The following is a 20,865-nucleotide window of genomic DNA, read 5'->3' on the forward strand; positions in this document are numbered from 1 at the left end:
ATGTACTTGGAGTCAACCTCACTAATATGAGCATTTGTCTTTGGCAGGGTGTGGCAGAGAACTAGAAAATATATTCACTACTTAAAATACAACTGTAATATGAAAGGTAGGTAGTACATCATAATCTGAGTCCCCCCAAGAACTGCTTATTTGCTAGCTCATTTATCCTGAAGAACTGCTTTTTTAACAGAACTAAGGTCATACATATCCTACTTTCAACATATTTGTTTGGGAGAGTGGTAACTATCTTCCAGCTGCCTATAATCCTCTATCAGCTGAAGCGTTTCTACTCCAAAGTTCTGGGAGAAGTAAACATAGATAGCCAATAAGGGAACATTCACATGCTCTATCAGACAAAGATGGGTTAACACAAGAAATGTCTATTACCAGGTTGAGTTAACCCAGTTGCCTTGACCTGACACCCATTAGAGAACAGCCACTAAGTTGTCTTTGCCTAACCAAACTGTGGCTGGTATCATCAGCAGATGGGAGACAACCAACCAAAAGCTCAATTTTCTTTAGCCACTGTAAGTGCTCACCTTGAAAGCAGGCTTCTCTGGCTTGAGGCTTTATCAGCTACCTGCTAATCTACCAGATTGTTTTAGGTGCTAAGCCCTGGCATAGGGCTGCTCATACGTTCTGGACCAAGTTTGCCACCAGGATTTTGTACTAGACCTCAAGGAGCAACACTAAATGAGACGTGTAATAAAAGCTTCAGGAAGGTTTCTACCAAGGGCAAGGGGACTTCTGGTTTCAAAATGAGGAGACTAAAACAGCAAAAAAACCCCCCCAAAATCCCAACCAAACAACACATTTATGCCCAGCCTCCTATTCGCCATACAGAACATAAAACAAATAAGGCTCCTGACTCCATTCCTGCAAAACAAGGATCAATGAGACAGTAATTCCACTGCTCTCACTTACTGTCTCCCCTGCCAAGATCTGCCATTTCCCATGATGCCAGCGATGCACTGGAGAGGCTGCTGTGTGGTGGCATCAGTGTGCTGTCTTCCCCCAGTTCAGAACACCCTTGCAACTAGCCCCATAGCCTAACAGGCCAGCAAATCATTCCTCAGTAATGGAAAGTGGGCTTCAGAATACTCAGCTGGAATTAACCTCAATGCCTGGTGGGCCACAAGCACTAGCAATTTGGAAAGGAAACGGGAAGGTATCTTTTTACTTTCGAGTTGAGCACAGTTGCTATGGAAATCAGATTCAGGCTTCATGTTCATTTGCACAATTGACTTATATAAAACCATTACTAATAAGACAGTACAAAAAGTCAAAATCGTGGTCTTCAAAACATACTAATGCCTGCTATTAAGACCATTAGATTGAAGCTGATCTTTAAGAGACAGTATTATGTCTTCCTAACAGTGGTACTTACAGTTGTATCAGTAAGTAATTGTAATTGATATGTAATGAGAAGATAGGTCTGAAGGTGGAAAGACAGGTACATCAAAATCCTTTCCTTAACAGAAAGTAATTTCCATTTTAAAGCACTAAGCCCCATGATTTTTTATTTTTCCCTCCCTCTTTCTAAAGAAGGAGACCAGCAGAGGGCAACATTTTACTTTCATTATCAGTTACTGCAACCACCAAATAATGGCTTTTGGGCTTTATTAAGAACGAAACAAAACCAGACAGCATTTTGAGTTCAGGCACAGAGAACTTGGCGAGGCCAATGCTGGTAGCAACATACAGCCTGGGAAGGCAGGAAGAGAAACAGAATTTTGACTAGTCACCAGTGGTAGCTCCTGGGAGTGACCACGAGAGCTACTGCCGATCTTACGCCTCCAGTCCAGCTGGTTTTTATAACCCCAGGCCTGGCTCCATCCTCAACATCCTGAGCAAGCTTCTATTTTCCCCTCCAAGTCTAATCCATTACTCCTCTGCATAATGTTTTAAAGACATCCTAAACCAGGAAACACTTCTACTACAACTACACGGCCAAGGTAGCAATTCTCAGTTTCATAAAGGTTGCTGAGAATAACAAACATAACTGAGACAATTAGCAAGAAACACAACCAGTAGCACAGTGTAAAAGTCGCATTATTGCTTTAGTGTGCACGTGTGTTATTTTACATGGCAATATAGTATATCAGTTAAAGTTAAGGCCGATCTGATATCAGACTCACAGCTGCTGCCAAGAAGAGAAGGAATTTTCAAGGATTTACCACTGGCAGTGTTATTCACTCAGCTCCCACTCACCTACTCATTTGACAGCAGTTATTTAATCCCCTGTATCGAGACAGCTTATAAGCTATAAAATATTTGTCAGAGAACAGCCTAAGGAGCTGGGCATAGAAAGAAAACCTTGGCCCAAGCCCACTCACGTAACTGTGAATGAATGGATGTACTGCCAGTTGCCAAACTTCTACTCTGTTGTCTTGGTGTTCATCCCAGCTCTGCGAGAAAGAGATAAAAGGAGGTAGCCAGGGCAGTTTCAACTACAAAGGGCCTCCAAGGCCCAGAGAACTCCCCTCAATCCAGTCTGTTCCCTCTTGTTCTTCCCAAACTGCTCAGATTGTTCACAGCACTTGCACCGTCTTAATACTTCTATACCAATTTACTTAACCAGGCAGTGTAACAGAGGATGACAACAAGGGACCAAGGAAAAAAGCAGAGCACTTAGGCTACGCAAAGAGGCCTCCAAATGCTCTATTAACCAGGCACAAGACATCTGTTGATAGCTCTGCCCAGCTTACAGCAAGGCAAATCAGCAAATGTGATCTGGATCACAAGTAGCTCTTAGAGAAGAGGAGTGGACGCAGGAAGGTGCTAGTTACAGAGAAGTCTGAAGCTTTCCATTTCCTACTGACCAAGCTGTGCCCAGAGAGGGTTATATGGATGCGATTTTGCCAGCATGTTCACAGACTGTGATGTGCGCTTCTCAGAGAAGGCCTTTACGGGAGGATGGTCAACCGGCATTACTGTTGGGACCCAAGCCAGATGATATGTCAGCACCGCGGTTAACAAAGCAGCAAAGAACCTAGGAAAAAGAAAATGACCAAAGTAACACCCGCAAAAGAATATCCCATTAAGTGCTTTAACATATCCACATGCACTGGGAAGCACACAAGCTTTTTTTATGAAAGAGGGGGTGGGGGAAGCTTACTGATTTTTGTTGATCTGTTCTATCAGAAATGTAAATTCTTTAAGAAAACGCTGGCATAGCTGATTCTTTTCCAAGGTGCTGGACATCATATTAAGCCACACAGGCTCTGCAATCCTTGGAACAGAATATAGGTTCCAGATGGTAACTCTGCTCAAAGAAAATTCCCAAAAAGTAAGTGTTAACATGCACATTTCAATCTTGCAAATACAAGTAGCCCCCTTCCTCTTCTATTGTCCATTGATTTTTATTTGTTTATTTTGTGTAAGATCTAGGAGACTAAACAAACTGGAAGAGTTTTCCAGACACACTAATCTGTTTAATTCGGTGTACCAGTGACTTAGTGTCTTCATATGAATTATACATTTGTCTTCCCTTTCTTGCATTCCCCTGTGTATTTGTGTTCAGAGAAACAATTCAGAAATCATTTTGAGGGGGGATAGAATCCATTCTATCCATTGCAGTGATTCGATTCCACATTCCAGACATTACAGAAACTCCATCCCACCAAAGCCTTGTCTCTCTCTCTCCTGAGCTGCCTTTCTTGGCCTCTGGCCATTCCTTCCTCTCTCAGGTACCAAAAAGAAAGCCTTTGATAGCAACATTCTTGACAGTAACACTGTTCAGTATCTATGGCTAGGAGGAGACAACTCGTCTACCTGAATACAACAATCAATCCACTCGTCTGCACAGGCATCAGCAGAAGCCAACTCTTGATGAGATCTTAAAGACTTTAGCTGACAGTCCCAGGTACAGGTGAGTGCAACTGAGCTACTTTTACTCTCATTCTGAAAATGGCTGAGCTGGTTTTGCTAAAGTTTTCTAAAAACATTTACCCAATACCCAACACAGAAAATTCATTCACACTAACTTCAAGACTGGCTAAATTACAAGACCCTGCATTCAGTTGCTTATAATTGGAAGTGACAAACATCTTTAGAGGGGCATGAGAAGAGCTCTCCTTGTAATTCAGAATTCCATCAACTCACCTGAATTCTCCCAGGGCATCCATGACACGGCTGATATAAACCTGCACTCTTTGGCTGGATTCTGCTATTTTTCTACATGAGATCATGGCCTTTATTAAGAGTTAAAGACACAAAACAGCTTCTTAAAGGATTCACATTCTTCATCTTTTTAAGCTTCATTAACATGTCAAAATAATTAAGATCTAGCCCCAGTGCTATACAGCCACTCAGGACAGCAATAGCTGCCAACCTCCCTCCATCTCATGAGACACCAATCCCTAAGACTGGACATGGGGAGAGAAGAGAATATTTCTGAGAGAGTAAGGGGAAGACAGCAACAAACATTTTGTGTCTCTCTCTCAGTGACTGCATAAAAGGGTAGAATACCATCATTTCCACAGTCTCCAGGGAGTCAAGAAAACCTCAGCGTGAAATATGGTGAGAAGGAAAGAAAAAGAAAAGACACCCATAGCATAAAACTCTCCATCATTCTGACTAGAAAAGAAACCACACCTCTTTTTCAGCAAATGCTCAATTCCTACATTGGGCTCTGGCTCAAGACTACATGTGTAAGGAGGGAGGGAAGCTTGAAACCACGCACTTTCTCCCACTCTTCATCTATCAGATTCTAGAATACTTCATTCTGTTTGACACTTATTTTTCCACATTAAGCCAAACTAGTATTCTGTACCTTTTCTATTGCATATTTCAGCTTGTTCATGTGAGATTCAAAAAGAGGAAAGTGAGAGAAAAAGAAATCCTGGAAGTTTCTCTGTGCTTCTTCTTTTTCAGGCAGAGAAAAGATTATGCTGATTGCAATTTTCTTCCTCCGAACCATTGCAGGATTGGAGCTGCAGCTTTCATCAGCCATACTAAACATTTCTTCCGTGGACCTGTAAGACAGATGTGTTAGGACAGTTACTCGTGTACTGAGAGATAATTCATCTTCTATCCATATCTCCCTATATAGCAGAAGGTAATTCATTCTTAGGTGTCCTTTGACTTACTACATAAGACTTTGCTGTCACCTGTCTCTGAACAGAGGATACCCAACATTTTGATGGATAAGACCTATGTTTGCTCAGACAGGAGGAAGGCAACGCCCAAAGAGGCTAGCTCCTAAAGTGGCGTGAACACTTTCCTTGGAAACAGAGCTACTACAAAACCCCTTCTTCTGGATTTATCTTTAAGGGAGATTAAGAAAAGGGAATGGAGATGCAACACACAAAATCATTAGCAAAAAAGGCTAAAGGTAATTTCAGAGCTGTGAACTGCATCCAGCGCTCAAGCTCCTGCCTAGGTGCTCTTGAATCTGTACTGCTGCTCATGAGGGAAGTTGGGAAACATGCTACCTATACTGTTCCAGCATCTTAAGTTGGATGTTTTAAGGCACTTAACCATGCAAAATAAAACTTTAAAAAAAATTTTAACTGAAGACGAAATGTCACCACTTAGTAATTACTGTGAAAACACAACTTTAACGCCTACAAATACATGTGTGCCTAGCTCAAAGTTGGATATACTTCAGTTTAAAATGCTTTGTTTTCTGCTAAGAAAAAAAAAGAAAAACAAAAAACCAAACCATGGCTATTTTACAACCATTATTCTTTCCCCAAGTTCTGTTTATTCACTTCATAGTTCTGTCACATTTCTTTCAACAGTTATGCCACTTTTCAATATTACACATGGGCTGATACTGGGATCAATACTGCTCAGTACCTTCATTATCAGCCTGGCCTGTGGATCAAAACACACCTTCAGTGCGTTTGCAGATGATGCCAATTGGGGGGGAAATGGTCAATACACCAGAGGGCACTGTCCAGAGAGGCTGTGGAATCCCCATTCTTGGAGATTTTCAAGACTCGACTAGACAAGTTTCACAGCAACCTGATCTAAATTCCAAGCTAGTCCTTTGCACAAGCAACTGATTTGGATGATATCCAGAAGTCTCAGCCCAGCATAAGTTTTTCCTGTGATTATACAAAAGGATGGCAATCTCCTCACCCTGTTCCTCCATAAATACTTGTATTGCAGTGCTACTTATCAATGTTGCTGGATTTACAGAACTATTATTTTTTCTGGCTTTAAAGTTTCTTGATCAATTTCACTGAAAAAAGATCTTTAAAAAGTATATACATAAATGAGTAAAATAGTATGGTCAAAAAGTCTTTTGGAAGGAACTTTAATTGAATAATGGCTTTTAATCCACTGAGAAATTATAGGGGTAGAAGGGTAAGAACAAACAAGAAAGCCATTTGAACGCAAATGAAGACATTCAGAGCAGCAGCTCATATGGAAATAGCTTGGATTTGGAGTTTCTTTGTAAGTTAAGACTGCAATATCAGTGAGAGGTAATTAAAAGCTTGAAGGCTTTTCATATCAGAATTATCTTGAAATGGAGCCTGTGGCATTTATAGACCACTATGAAGCAATTAACAAGAGGAAAGCCTGAATGCTAAGCATTCATTCTAAGTTCATTCTAAAAATAAGTGGTTTACAGTTTAATTGGTTTGACAAAGTTAGATATACAAAAGTTTCTCATCATAGAGGTATGAGTCCAGGAATACAAGAAAAAACACACAATAAAACCCCAGCAAAAAACAGCTCGTGGGAAACCAGAATTCAAGACAAAAACATAACCTCATTTGAACTTCAGGAACTTGCATGCAGAGACAGAAATTCCCAAGGAAGTTGGGAAAGGATGGTCAGTCAGCATCTAAGAAACATCACAAGCTTTTGTACTGCTTCCCAGGAACAGAAATTGAAGAATTTAGGTCTGTGAGAGAAGCCTTTTCAACAAAGCTGCTAATCTAGTTTGCCTGCCAATTGACTACATGGAGTTCCAGATAGACATCTCATTTTCTTTGAGCTATTGGCCTAAAACATCAGTCACAGATACTGTAGAATCTTGGCTGTACAAACTGAAGTGCAAACTCTGCTGTCACTGAAATATTAAACCAGAAGCCTACTGTTTCTCTAGCAAGTAATCAGAAAACAAGTATCTGAAGAGGCTTTTTAGCTTAGAAAGAACCCCAGTTCAAGAGTAGTTCTAGATAGTGGAAATAATAATAATGTCCTGTTTCCAATACCTTTCCCCAGCATAGATTCTCCAACGTGGAAATACTCCCTACAGTGAACAAGCAGCCCAGAAAGGCTACTTTCCTCTAAACAATTTGTACTTTCATAACACTTCGAGGAAATTTCTATTTGTGAAACTTTGGCTACTTCTTAAACTGGGCTGAAATTATCTTATTTACCCTAAATGTTTTAGCGTTTTTGCATGCATTACTCTCAGCCTTATTTCTTTAGGAAACTAGCCTAAAAAGTACTTCAATTTACTGAAAGCAAAATGTTTACTAGCTTATTCTCAGCTGCAAGCATGATTTAGAAAGTATGACTGCTACATTAGCACCACTGCACGATTCTTCATGTTAAAAATGATTTGGTAAGAATATCCAGGAAAAAGCTTCAAGTGTTGACACAAGGGAAAGAAGTATTTTCAAAAAGGTTTTGTTTTTGTTTTTTTATTGACCACATATTTCAACTGGCAGCTTTTAAGCTTCTCTTAACTGGAAACAGTGAAGAGGGAGAGAGGCCAAACAGTAGGAATTTCTTGTAGCTCTCCACTAATTCCATGCTGTCTCTGGGTGCAAGCGGATGAGTACATACGAGTAGATAATCAAGAACCATTTGCTATTTTGCAACTGACAAGGGAAGAATTTGCTTATTAGCTATGAAACATCTGCTGCATTCCATGCTTTGTTATGCCACTGAGCTACAAAAGCTAATAAAATTCCCAAACAGAAGCCAAGCTTTTTGATCACAGCTCTTTTTTTCTTCCTGTTTTGGCACAAGTCACACCAGGAACATCCTGTATCAGCCAAAAGAGTCATCATGGGCTATTACTCCAAAATTTCAGTAACTGCTCACTAGTCAGACTTCATCATAGTATAATGTAGTTATGGCAGCAGTGCTGTTACAGTCCCTTTTATCTCAACAGGATGCTCTGCTTCTTCAGAAACAGTTTAATTTGCTTTTCAGAATGTGGCTTCAGACACAACCTGTATGTTCAATAAATATATTTCAAATCGGGCCTTGCAGTTCATATTCAGCCAAAACTTGGTCTTTCTTCATATTGGCAATCTTATGTAGCATGCACAGACGTTAGACTGAATTGAGAGCATTTAATAACAGGATTTGTCCTTTTAAAAAAAAGGGGCTTAAGCTCCAATTAGCTTAAATTACTGTCAAACCGCTGTTGTAAGAAGAAAGGTGTTGCACTTACCACCTTGGAATAATACCATTCTCTAAACTGGTTGTCTGACTTCGGAGCCAGCGACGTTGGTAGCTGCTAGAAGATGATGATGAAGAGCTTGGAGATGGAAAAGGAGTGACCAGAAGACTGCTCAGAGATGCTATCAAGAAAGCAAGAAACCCCACATATACTGAATTACAAAGAGTGCTGGTTAAATATTTTTGTTCATACTCTAACTGGGAACAAATTCCCACAAATATTGCTCTTGCTTGCTGATCTTTTTCACTGACTCGCAACAGGAGAGACAATTATTTTAAATAAACCTTGCTGCCTGAGGACATTCTTTTCTTATAAAGTCAGAGATCTTCCCTACTAGAACATACTAAAAGTCGTCTTATTCTCATTAAAAGCATTCTGTCCTAAGAGGTGTTGCCCTCCCATTACAATAGACAGATGTCCTGGTCTCCTGGCCTCCTTTTCCTATTCAGTGCAAAAACATCTTCTCTTCCCTTGCTTTAGTAAAGGCTCCAGCCAGTTCTTTCTCCAAATTATAAATTGGTTAAGAACCCAGAAAATGATGGCTGTAAACAAAGAATATCATTACAAATATTCTTGCATTAAGGCTTGGGGCAAAAGCAGAAGGAAAATCACCTAGCAGATCCAGAAAATTTTGGATTTGCAGGTCATAAGGTGCCTGTACTTCAGGTGAATCACAGCACCAAAGAATTGTAACATAATTACAAAAGCAGGCAAACAAGACAGACAGCAGATACCTGACCGAGCAATGCCGCTGTCTCTGTCCTCATTTTGTCCTCTGCTAGGCATATCAACAGGCGTGCTGTGTGCTAAAACAAGCAGATCAGATCAATAGAAAATATTACATAACTCATTATACTATTTGTCAGCATTTAAAAAAAATGTTTAAGTTTAAAGGTCATAAAACAGCAAAGTTACATCCTGTACTGTTACTCCAAATAAGCAGTATGGTGTGAGCAGAGGTGGAAGCAAACAGTATTCCCATACTGAGTATCATGTTACTAGAGGAAGCTGGTTATTTGCCCCACTCTAAAAACATCTCTAAGAAGCTTCAGAATGTAAATACAGTCTACATTACCAGAAATCAGATATGCTTTGAAAATGAGGGCTGGTGGTACCCCCATCTGCCATTCTTGACATTTTTGTGTGCGTGCAAGATTGTCATTTTACACAGGTTAACATCATAATGAAATAGTCAAATACGAGGTCCATTAAGCTTCTGATTCGCTCCTCAAGCACAGATTTACTATCCACAAAGCCTATGTTGTATCACATTGAAGTGTTAGTAGTGCAGAGTCACTCAAATTGTAGAGCATGCAAGATTTGCAAAGGCTGTGAAGAAACTGCATCGGTATTCCAGTTCGCATTTTTGCAATTAACAGAACTAATTAGGCCTAAGATCTACCCACCTGTGTATGTCATGAGTATACCTGTAAAAGGAGACCTTATGTAGTTTAAAGTTTTGAAAATTAAAGAAATTGATATTGTTAAAGAAAAAACCTTAAAGCCTCCCAGACTTAGCTCAGGAATTAATTTTGAATGTCTGCCATCAAATTAAGAAAAAGTAGCAAGAGGTAAGAGAAGAAAAAGCTGTACACCAGCAAGACGCCTGCACACTAGCCAGAAACCAACTATAAGCCAGGAAACATAAGTTCTCTAAGAAACATAAGGGCTCATTTATTAAAAACATTGCATAAAAATACCTTTAAAATTAAACACAGGAATTAGAAAAGAAATATGAACAAGAAGCGATTAATTTAGCTTTTTTTTGGAAGAAAGTTTAAGTATAAGCCAGATACATCTGTTGTCACTATTTTAGCCCTTTCTGTTTCTAGAGAGTAATTATGCATGTCCTGCAAGAATTCAGAAGGAGCTGGATTTCTGTGTGCATATGGATGGGTCACACTGTGGCTGGCATTCCACACAAACCTGCAAAGAAAGAAGCACTGCGGATGAGCCGGAGGGGACCTCCTTCAGACACACCCTGCAGCAGTTTGCTGCTACACAGCTGTAACACACCTAGGAAACAAAAGCAATGTAGAGAAATGCAATGCAAAAAAGTTTAACAAAAAAGTGATGCACAGGAAAAAACCAAACTGAACTACAGAGGGTCTCAAGTTGTCAGAAAGACATAGAACCTGGAAATATTTACCTAAATTACTTCCACTGCGACAGGTTCCCAAACCATTCTGATTCGAGCTCAGCTTTCCCAGGCTGGGATCTTGGTTGATGTATTCAAAGCTATCTTGTAAGCTAAAAAAGGGGAAAAAGCCAGCGTTCCTCAAGAATGTGATCAATAGGCATTAATATCAGCTTGAGAATTAGGCTCATTTTATGGAAGAGAGAAGGCTGAAGATTAACTTTACAATCAAACTCAAGGGCCAGTACGTTTTCTGAAACTGTAAGGAAATAGGCATTTATTTTCTATGTAGGTTCCCTCTTTGAATTATTCTGAGTTTCTGTATGTCACATTTGGGATTCAGTTTATTCACATTCGGCAATTTTTGGGACAATGAAAAAGGGAACAGATGAGAAACAGTATATCTTCTGTCATTGTTGAAGGAAACAGAAGTGGGGTGCAGGGACACAAAGCTTTCTCCACCTATAGCCCTTCTTCACCCTTCTGGCAGCAGGAAGAGATAGAGGCTTTGATTGTCCAAAGCACCTAACCTCTGAAGTCTGTTGCACGCCCTGGACAAATTAAGAAGCAGACACTCAGAAAGATTTTATTTTTTAAACTTGGGTGGCCTGGCTGGGATCTGTCAAAAGAATCCTTCTCCACAGCCACCATTTCTGATTTTCTACTAGACTTTTCCACTTTGGCTAAGTCAAATTTAGAAGCAGTGACAGAAGGACTACAAAAGGAGAAAGAAGGAAAGACCACAAAAGGAGAAAGAAGGAAAGATGGGGAAGAAAAAAATAAAAATAAAGAAAGTGTTCTTACTTATTGTTGCTTCCACTGAAGCTTCCTACCCTGGCTGAGAAGACTTTACTTATCATCAGCTGTGGGGGAGAGCTGAAAGGATAAACAGCCATTTCAGTGAGTCATCAATTCCAAGTGCCTGACAACAAGAGAGTGCATCACAGAAAAGGACACTCACCGTATATAGTGAATTTTCAAGGTGGAGCCTTTGTAACTCATTGCCACTGAACCAAACATCATTTCTCCCAGCATGTTGACATCAGAGGCTGGTCTGGTGTACTGCACAGACAAGAAGATGGGAAAAGCAAAGTCAATAATAACTTAACATACTATTTCAATTTAATATAGTGCCATAGTGCTACATTTTGAATGGAGATTACAAGTAAGTTCTGCTTTTCCATGCAGACTAAGATCCTGTGTGGTTCTAACACAGAGTGCGAGTACAAGCAAGTACAGCTGGAAGATGTACTTTGTTTAGCTCACTAGATGGGCATTGTTACCCCTGTTCCAGGGGGATCTCCAAAGGCAAGAAAGAGAAAAAAAGATCTACTGCATTTCCAAAGAAATAGCTGTGTCCAGCAACACTCCCATATAAGAGAGAGTTTGACAAAACCTGTAGGTGTTCACGGGACTTAGATTCTGTGGTCTGGATACCCAAGCATTAAACTGTCTTCCTTATTCAAATGAGTAAATTCTCCTTCCCTGCCCTTATAGAAAGATTCTTGGAAACATTTCTGATTGGAAAATAATTTGTGAAGACTGTGTTTCTAAGTATAATCAGACCGATTTCTTGTTTTGTTTCAAAGACTGATCATCAATAGCAAATATGGAGAGAATTTGTTAATTCTGAAGGAAATCACTTAGCTTCTAGTTAAATGTCATTTTTTTTCTACCTTAATCTCTACATGCTTCACATTACATTTTTCTACATGAAATGTTTATGGTTTTACTGAGAAACAGCCAGAGTACCTAAAAAATAGTTCTCTTAAAAATTTCATGTTATAGTAAGACAGACTAAAGGGACTCTTAATATACCATGTTCAACAGCTTCTTCAGAACTGAAGCATGAGTAAACATCTTTCAAAACAAGAACAGAGAACGGTATAGTGCTTTTTATGACCTTCATAAATAATAATGCCATTAAATATCTTTCGTAACTCTTTCAAAGACAAAACCAAGATAGACCAAAAGGTTAAGATGTTCTTACCCTACAACACTTTAAAGATAGGGTAGATATCTCAAGGTTCAGATTAACTTGTAATACACTAGAAGTATAACTAGTCGTTCAATGCATGTAAGTTAAGGCTTTTATATACAAAATTCTTCAGTAAAATGGATAAATACAAGCAAGAAAAGGAATCAACAATACCTGATACTTCGGTATTTGTTCTTTGATATTTTGCATACAGCTTATTGAGGGACTATGGGAAGATATATTGTTGTTCCCACTGCTTGCCTGGCAGTTCTTGGCAGAAGTCTTTACAGAAGCATCCTCTGCCATTTTCTGTGTCAAAACAGAACAATATGATGAAAACAATGAAAGCAAACATGAGAGCTCCCATCTGTAAACATAGCATGGCAAGATTTTTCTTAAACTACAGGTAACAAACAGAAATAAAAGACACTCTTAAATATTTAGTTCAAAAAATATGTATCAGTTTTAAAAGATTTTTAAGAAGGCCAGCATCAGAGAAAGTGCAGAACTATTCTCACATTTATATTGTCAGACAAGTTTTCATAGTATCACACATAGAGTAATTAGTCAACGTTCCACTGGAACATCATTCCCAATTGTTACGAATTGCTCTGTGTAACATTTGCCAAAGTTTATGTAAACAAAATCCCAGCTTATGGGTTGCTTACAAACCAATTTCTGTAATCATTTGCATAATTAATCACTCAGATTGCATATAACTTTTGCTCCCCAACTGATTAACAGATTTCTTAAACAGAAGAATAGCCAGCAAAAACAAGGGGTGAATGATGCATCATTTGGTAGAATTACCAGGTTATAAAATCTATTTGTTAAACCTGTAAAGGAGTTAAAAAGGAAAAAAAAAAAAGGCAAGCAAATGAATGCTTAAATCCAGATGACTGTTTAATTCAAAGTTTACTCTAAAGTCACTATATTTTAACAACATCTTAGAACTGATCAGAACGGTGTAAAGGAAATCTCGGAAAGATACCAATTATATTAATGCTATTCATACATGTTTCATACGACAAGCTGTATTTAATTAATTGGGATTTGCTTAATACAGTTTTCTTGAACAAAAACCAGTAAGTTTCTTGTTTTCTTTAATGGCTGGGTTTTTTTCCCCCCCCAGTTTGAATGTCCATTAGATGTCAGTTAAAAGGACCACATTATTTCAAACACTTCTCACATGCACTTGAAGTGATTTATATGAAGGGAGCAAAACTGTAACCTTGCAGCAATGAAAACGGCTTAGAAAGTTTTAGAAAGCTTATCTCACACTTTTAAACTTCTTATACATTTAAGAAATTCAAAATCCCTTAATGAACATATATTTAATGTGTATTAATGTAAACATTCATTCATTTGGTGCCTATCGGAATGAAGTGTATTTTATAAGTCTCATTTTGTACCAGCTTGGTTTACCTCATTGGGAACATGCATTGGCAGAGATCAACTGAATTTTTTTAAAACGTCAACAAGGTACATATAGATAGTTTTCAGAAAAAACAAGCAAGCAGGCAAAACGAAATAGTAATAACCTAGATGCTAGTAAAAAGCAGCCATAGCCAAATTTACATCACATATTTTGGGCTCAGCAAGATGAGAAAGGAACGATAACAGGAAATTAAATGAAAAATAAAGTAGAATCCAATATTCCACATGACTGATTTTTAAGATTAACACTTTGAATACTACAGTGCTGTAACTGTAGTAAGTTTTAGAATACTCAAGACACGATGACAAGATGATGAAATGGGCAAAAGGAAAGATGCAGAAGAAAAAGAGGACGAGCAAGCCAAGAAAAGTGGCATAGATGATCTGTCATTTTTTTAAAAGTTGAGTTTAAACTACAGTGATAGCACAGCTCCTTTACTGATTTAAAAATAAGCCTACTACCATGTTAAAAAAAAGTAAAATCCTGGACTTCTACATTTGCACTCCTTCTGTGCAGTTTTTCCTGGCATAGTATTTATGTGCTATTTCTTATCTAATCCCAATGTGACTGTCATTAGCAGTTTAGAAATGCACCAGTGTCAGCAGTCACGTGTTTAATGAGCTATTGACAAAAAATGCCTAATAAAAGTGGTCTGATATACACCATCTGCAGAAAGAACTGGAGATTAGATTAAGAACACTGAAAAGAAGTGCAGTATATTAAACAAGCATATGGTTAAATGGAATACAGACCTGCTAGCTCCCCCAGGTAAGTTTATTGCATACTTTAAAGACAAACAATGTATTTGAATATTCAATGTGAATAAGCTTTACTGTATTTCAGGAACATGGATAAATGCACAGTATACACACACACTTTCTTGACTTTAGTTTAAACAGAACTGAGCTTGAGAGTAACTTTGCCTTAACTTTAAATGAATCAAGTTTTAGGCTCGCTGTTTGATAACATACCAAACAAATGACCAAACATTCAAGATCACTTTTAACATCTATGTGTTTGCATGCCATTGAAAGTGCTTTGGCTGTTTTAAAAAGGTACCTAGATTAGTGTCTGGCTAGAAAACAGATTATAGCCTGTATCATGTGTTATGAGGGAGGTTATAATCTGTTTTATATTACTGTTGCATAGAGTTTTCTGATAGGACATTTTGTAGTTAACTTTTAGTTTAAAGTATTCAAGCAAGTGGAATAATTTGAGTATTTAAATGAAGCCAGAAATATATTTCTTCCTCATATGCTGTGTGTTTTAAATGAACTTTAAGATACATAGTAACGACCTTAATTTGGGGGGGGAGGGGAAGAGGGGAGCAAGATTAACAGACCAGTCTGACCCATTTACCCTCTTAAGTAGATGATCAGTCATCAGCTGATGATGCTCATCAGTCTTACTGATTGGGCACAATGGCATACTTGCAGTGTGACTGAAATAGAGATTGCTGCTTTTTAAACATCTTCGTAAGTAATTTCTACAAGTCACAACTATTAATATATAGCTAGTGATTCTACAATAAACCATGCTAGTCTGACAGGCTGAAGCTGTTGGTTTTAACAAAGGCTTGAAAACAAACAAAAAATTGAAATAATTCAATGTAGAAGAGAAACACAGAGCTAGTAGGAGAAAACCAAAACTCCCACAAACCAGGAAAAAAACTATTGTTTTACTTCTCTTAAAGTTTGCTGGAAGCATTACTCCACAATTTGTGTGCCTGGAGAGCAGCACAAAGAATTTGCGTCTGGAGAGCAGCACAAAGAATTTGCATCTTGACAGCATCTACTCTTGCTTCTATGTGTGTCACCAAAACTTACATGGCCATATATTGCCACGTGTCAGTCTTACACATTACAGCTTGGTTAGCCAAAGTGGAGTTGTTTTAATTCACATAAAGCCAACAGCTTTACTAATCCAAACACCAAAGGAAGACAAGCACATTTGGAGACATGCTAGACATCACTGGAACAACGGGACTGCACAACCAGGGCTAACAACAAAAAGCAATCCCAGTCGACATTAAAAAGGCAAAGGAAATACTCAGTTTAAAGGGGTATAGATTGCTTTGCTTGTAAGCAAATCAGGTCTAAGTTGTTAAGTTTCAATATCATATTTATATTATAAATACGAAATACCAAATACCAGTGTTCATAAGCTTCTTGGAATCTAACACACCCTTGTTGCAGCTATCACAAATCGAGATCAAGTGGAAGATCACAAGTAAGATTGAGAAGTTGACACTGTCATATTAAAATTCCTGCTTTTGGGAAGGGAAACAAAAGAGCAGTAGGACAAAAGCAAGATTAGCATTTCATACCTGAACCACAGCTTCATCAATTTTGCGGACTGCTTTGGAATCAAATAAGACCTGTCTGCCTCTCCTCTCACAGTCTTGGTAAACTATCAGGCGGATTTCATTCAAGTCAAACTCTGAAGAGGACCAGCTGCAGATTATAAACACAAGATGTTAAAATAGTGTGCTTACTTTGCAGGCTTACTTAAGTGAAGAAACAGTTATTCAGCACACACATCTTTTACTCAGCATTTACAAGAATCAGGCTGTAATCACAGAACTCCAACCAAAAAGGAACTCAAAGGAGCATCTAAGCCCAGTGTCACTGATACACAGGCAGGCACAGCCAGACCAATTTTCATCCAACCTTTTTTCAAAATTTTCCAGAAAGAGAACACAAAACTTTCTCAGCGATCTGCTCCACGGCTTAACTACTCTTAAATTTACTCCTCCGTACACGGTCTGGCTCATCCTCATTGCACGGTAGGTGTACTATTTTGTGCAATTCTCTCAGTGGCAATAAAGAACAATGGATTATCATCCTCTTTACTATCGCCTTTCACAAGCTCAAGACTTACACCCTCCCTCATCCTTCTCTCCTCTATACAATACAAACCCAATTTCTTTTGACCTATTCCTGTCAATATAAGTTACGATTTTTCCAAAGTTGAATTCTTGTAACTGAAAGATAAGGTTCATGTTGTTCCATTATTTTTGCCCTTTCTTTTCTGAGATGTTTCAGGGTTTAAAGAGCAATCATAATTACTGAGGCTTGATTTCCAACTACGATGAAACTCATTTAGTAGATGAAACTAAGATACTACTGAGATTCAACCTGAAGCAAAACAACTCTCTCAAGCCAGAATCTGCCCGTTCCTCAGAGATACACCATAGCGCTCGACTTGCCTCCTTGCACTACCACAGGACGCTGAGGAGCACAACTGATCATGGCTGCAATGGCAAGAGACTTTATTTCCTAATTCCAAAGGGAGTCGGTCTGCACGTCAGAGCATGGAGGTTTGCTTGGCCTCAGGTTCAGATACAGAAAATGCTTTTCATGTTATGTAGCTGACAAGCTAGAATTAATGAAAAAAACCTACTACTGCATAAAGCAGTGCCACACAGCACTGGTGCTCAGTCATATTGCCTCATCCTCAGGAGGGACCGCATCTAGGGGGTAAGAGTACAACTTATTAATAGTTGTTGGTTTAACAAATTGCATAACAGACTTCAGTCAAGGCCACACTGATCTCCCACCCAAAAGGATGTTTCATTTAGGAATTTTTCCAAACTATGCCCTACAGAGAAGGAAGGTAGAGAATTGAGGGAAGAGCACAAAAACTCTATAGAACTGAAAACCAAGAATTTCTGAAGCTGTTTCTTTTATTCCATGCTCTGTTAACAGCCATAAATCAATAGTGAGGTAAACGCCATCAACCCCTGCCAGAGTCAGTAAGGTAACCATGGGCAACTGCTTTAGGAGCACACTCAGAGACTTGCAAATTGTAAGTCAAGCCAGCTTAATTTCTTCTTTGTGCTTCATCTTGCATTTCAGAGATCAACTCCCCTTTCTATCTAACTAGAAAGAAAAATAAGCCTAAATAGACACCTTTTTCAAAGCTGAAAGACTCATCAATCGGGAAGGTTTTATTCTATTTTTAAATACCTTGGGACAGAATAAGCCAGATACCTATTTCCACTGTAATCCACTGTAAGGTACTCTGATACAAGTATACTCTATGTACATAATATACAAGGGTCCAGAACACATCAAAGCCAGATCTGGAACGATGCTAAAGGCTGTTTTGCCATCAACAGTGAGGAAGCTTGTTGATGTGTTTGTAACATGTTGCCTCCAAAATGCTAGGAGTGCCAGGCAGATTTCTTTTCAAGTCTTCCCTTCCAGAGGGAGTCACAGCATTAAGTTAACCTGCATGAGACCAGACCTGATACCATTGTTGATAGTTGCCCAACAAAGATCCTACACACCTCACATATACAGAGAGCTGCAACTACACCATCTGTTTTAAAAGTCTGTTACTAGTTTCTCAGCCCACTGCCTGTGCAATGCTATTACAAAATCCAGTTATACAGAATGCAAGAGAAGTCAGAGCCATCAATAGACTTCATTCTAGTCTGCCGCATGACTCTCATGCTCTTCAGTACCAGATACTCTGATACCTCTTCAGTTATACAGCTACCATATTTACTTACATACTTTCTGCAACAGACAATACCTGAAGTAACTATGCTGCTTTCTTAAAGAGGCCACAGATCTTCCCTCCTTTTAACAACAAAGAAAAGGTACATCTCTATGGCCTTAATTTAAATTGTATGCAAGAGCAAAGCCTTATTTATCTCCAGGACTGGCACAGCAGGATCCATAGTTCAGACTACAGATTCATTTCAGGCACAGATTGAGCCAATCCAGCCCTGCATCTGCCCACTGATGCTAAAAGCATGCTCAATATTTGTGTTGCATGAATTTAGGTTTCCTTATGAACAGGTGGACTCCCACATTCTGCAGTAAAGGAAACTTCATGTTGTTTGTGCGGAGCCAAGTTCTGTATAAGATGTGAACTGGGTTTTATAACACATGCTGAAGTAGAAGCCAATTTAACAGCCTGAAGGGCCTTTTCCACACAGCATGCTAGAATTAAAGATTGCTGCAATCTTTCAGAACTTCAGATTCTAGTACCAGACAGCAACAAGCTAAGAAGTTACATAAAATCTATCATACAGAGCTTTATGTGACTAATAGACCAAGTGCAGGAAAGTAACTTCAGATAATGCTTCTTACAGTACCAAGCTAATATCAAACTTATGTTTTAATGAAGTCTTTGCTTTCAGGCTTTGAATTACCCAGAACACAGATGCAGTTCCTGCAGAACTTCCTACGGAAGAGATCCATCCTGCTAAAACCTCATTTGATAAGATCAAGCATATCTATAGGCAAGTTGTACAGGCATATAAACCTATAGCCTCATTACTTCGACGTGGAATCTAGCACCAGGCCCAAGACTAGTCAGATGACCAGATGTTTTTCCCCGTCACAAAAGCTGATGAGCAGACTGCTTACAGCACTTCCACCATTTATTGTTTAAACCAGCTTATATAACATACAGCCCCCAAAACAGGGACAGTGGGAGTATTCAATCATTTCCTAAAAACAGTGTTGAAGAATACAGACAGTACACAGACTCATTGGTCAGGTCCGTTTTCACATGCGTAAAAACCAAAACCCTAAACCATTACTTACTTATCTTTATATCAGCTTCTTGCTTATTTAGCAATGCTGAAAGGCATGTGCTTCTTTTTGTTTCTTCTTCACATATAGTTTTTGAAAAAGAGATAAGATTCTCTCACACAAAATACCAGTTCATGAAAAAAAAAAAACAACAAACTACCACACTTCTGCATCGTATAGCTTAACATTCCTTTAGATGTTAGAAAGTAATAGCTTAAGGGTTTGACTAAGAACAAAAAAAACTTCTCTCTTCCATCAGTTGTTTCTAAAAAGTAAGACAAAAATACCTGAAATAAGCAACAGAAATATTTTAGCCTGTTTTTTTCTAAGTAAAAAAGGCTCCTATGCTCACAGGCAACCTACATGCATACAGGTTCACCTTGCCCAATTATTTGTTAAGTCACTAATCAATTTCAACCACCAAGTTTGACCAAGGGATATATATTTCCATCCTCCAAAAATAAATAGTGAAGGAGATAACAGACTCTTTCCCCTCCCCCTCCAAGGCCACAATATGAACTAATGTTAACTTTAAGGCAACAAAAAAATTCACACGATGCATTTGTGGGAGATGGGTAGAGGATGGGGAAAAAGAAGACTCTAAAAGTGTTATGTGAAAAGCTTGCACCAGAATTTGCACATTATTAGATAAAATTTTCCATTTTTCATTGACAATTCTGTAACAAAATTATTAATTCGTCCACTTTTGGACTAGAAAGCAAACCCTCAACACGTGTACAAAAAGCCCTTCATTTTCCAGCGGCACCACTTTGTGAGATTCTAACAGTCTACTCCATGGGCAATTATAACAAATATCGATGTTTATTCATATCAAAAGTGCCCTTTTAGCTCTTCACCACCACTCCTGACACTCTCCTACTTCATGTCTCAAGACTCAGTTGTTTTTCTTATACTCATTTGGTAAAATCTAAACTGGCACACTGTTGACTGTTTCCTTTTTCTCCGTTTCTGTCTAAACCAGCTTACCCAACCATACATAAATACTGAACGAAGCTATGTGAGAGTTATATAATACAAGTAGTTTTGTGTGTGTGTTAACTCTATCCCAGCTGAAAAGAGGACACGTGTACCTACTACTGAAAGTGTTACTTCTGATAACAAAACTATGTAATCCCCAGGGTAAGCTTCATATTTTTTATGAATGTTTAGCAAGAATAAATGTGCTACAGTCACTACTTCTAGATAAAAACTGTTAATTTTTTCAGTCAACTTAAAAAAAGCCTTCAAAAATAAGTTTCGCTAAACGCTAACTGAAACATCATTTGCCTTAGCCCTGTTTATATAGAAATTTTCTTATTCTGCTTATACAAGATAGACCTTACAGGTTCAATTTAAGAACTACTTAATAAACAGAATGACAAAAGA

General features: G+C 38.5%; 1 protein-coding gene across 4 annotated transcripts in view; it reads right to left on the reverse strand.

Moving 5' to 3' along the window:
* FNIP2 (folliculin interacting protein 2) overlaps positions 1 to 20,865 on the reverse strand; it is a 53,263-nt gene that overhangs the window by 13,252 nt on the left and 19,146 nt on the right. For 2 of the 4 annotated variants that reach the window (XM_075149415.1, XM_075149413.1), the window contains exons 2-13: positions 16,257 to 16,383; positions 12,667 to 12,801; positions 11,476 to 11,576; positions 11,319 to 11,390; positions 10,527 to 10,627; positions 10,304 to 10,393; positions 9,112 to 9,183; positions 8,369 to 8,498; positions 4,775 to 4,976; positions 4,105 to 4,193; positions 3,119 to 3,265; positions 2,823 to 2,992 (exon numbers count right to left, since the gene is read on the reverse strand). In XM_075149415.1, coding sequence (XP_075005516.1) covers positions 2,823 to 2,992; positions 3,119 to 3,265; positions 4,105 to 4,193; positions 4,775 to 4,976; positions 8,369 to 8,498; positions 9,112 to 9,183; positions 10,304 to 10,393; positions 10,527 to 10,627; positions 11,319 to 11,390; positions 11,476 to 11,576; positions 12,667 to 12,801; positions 16,257 to 16,383 — 1,436 coding nt within the window. The remainder of the gene's footprint in view (positions 1 to 2,822; positions 2,993 to 3,118; positions 3,266 to 4,104; positions 4,194 to 4,774; positions 4,977 to 8,368; positions 8,499 to 9,111; positions 9,184 to 10,303; positions 10,394 to 10,526; positions 10,628 to 11,318; positions 11,391 to 11,475; positions 11,577 to 12,666; positions 12,802 to 16,256; positions 16,384 to 20,865) is intronic. The other 2 variants (XM_075149417.1, XM_075149414.1) reach the window with 1 other exon arrangement.

Source organism: Calonectris borealis, chromosome 4 (genome assembly GCF_964195595.1).
Source record: "Calonectris borealis chromosome 4, bCalBor7.hap1.2, whole genome shotgun sequence".
Lineage (NCBI taxonomy): Eukaryota > Metazoa > Chordata > Aves > Procellariiformes > Procellariidae > Calonectris > Calonectris borealis.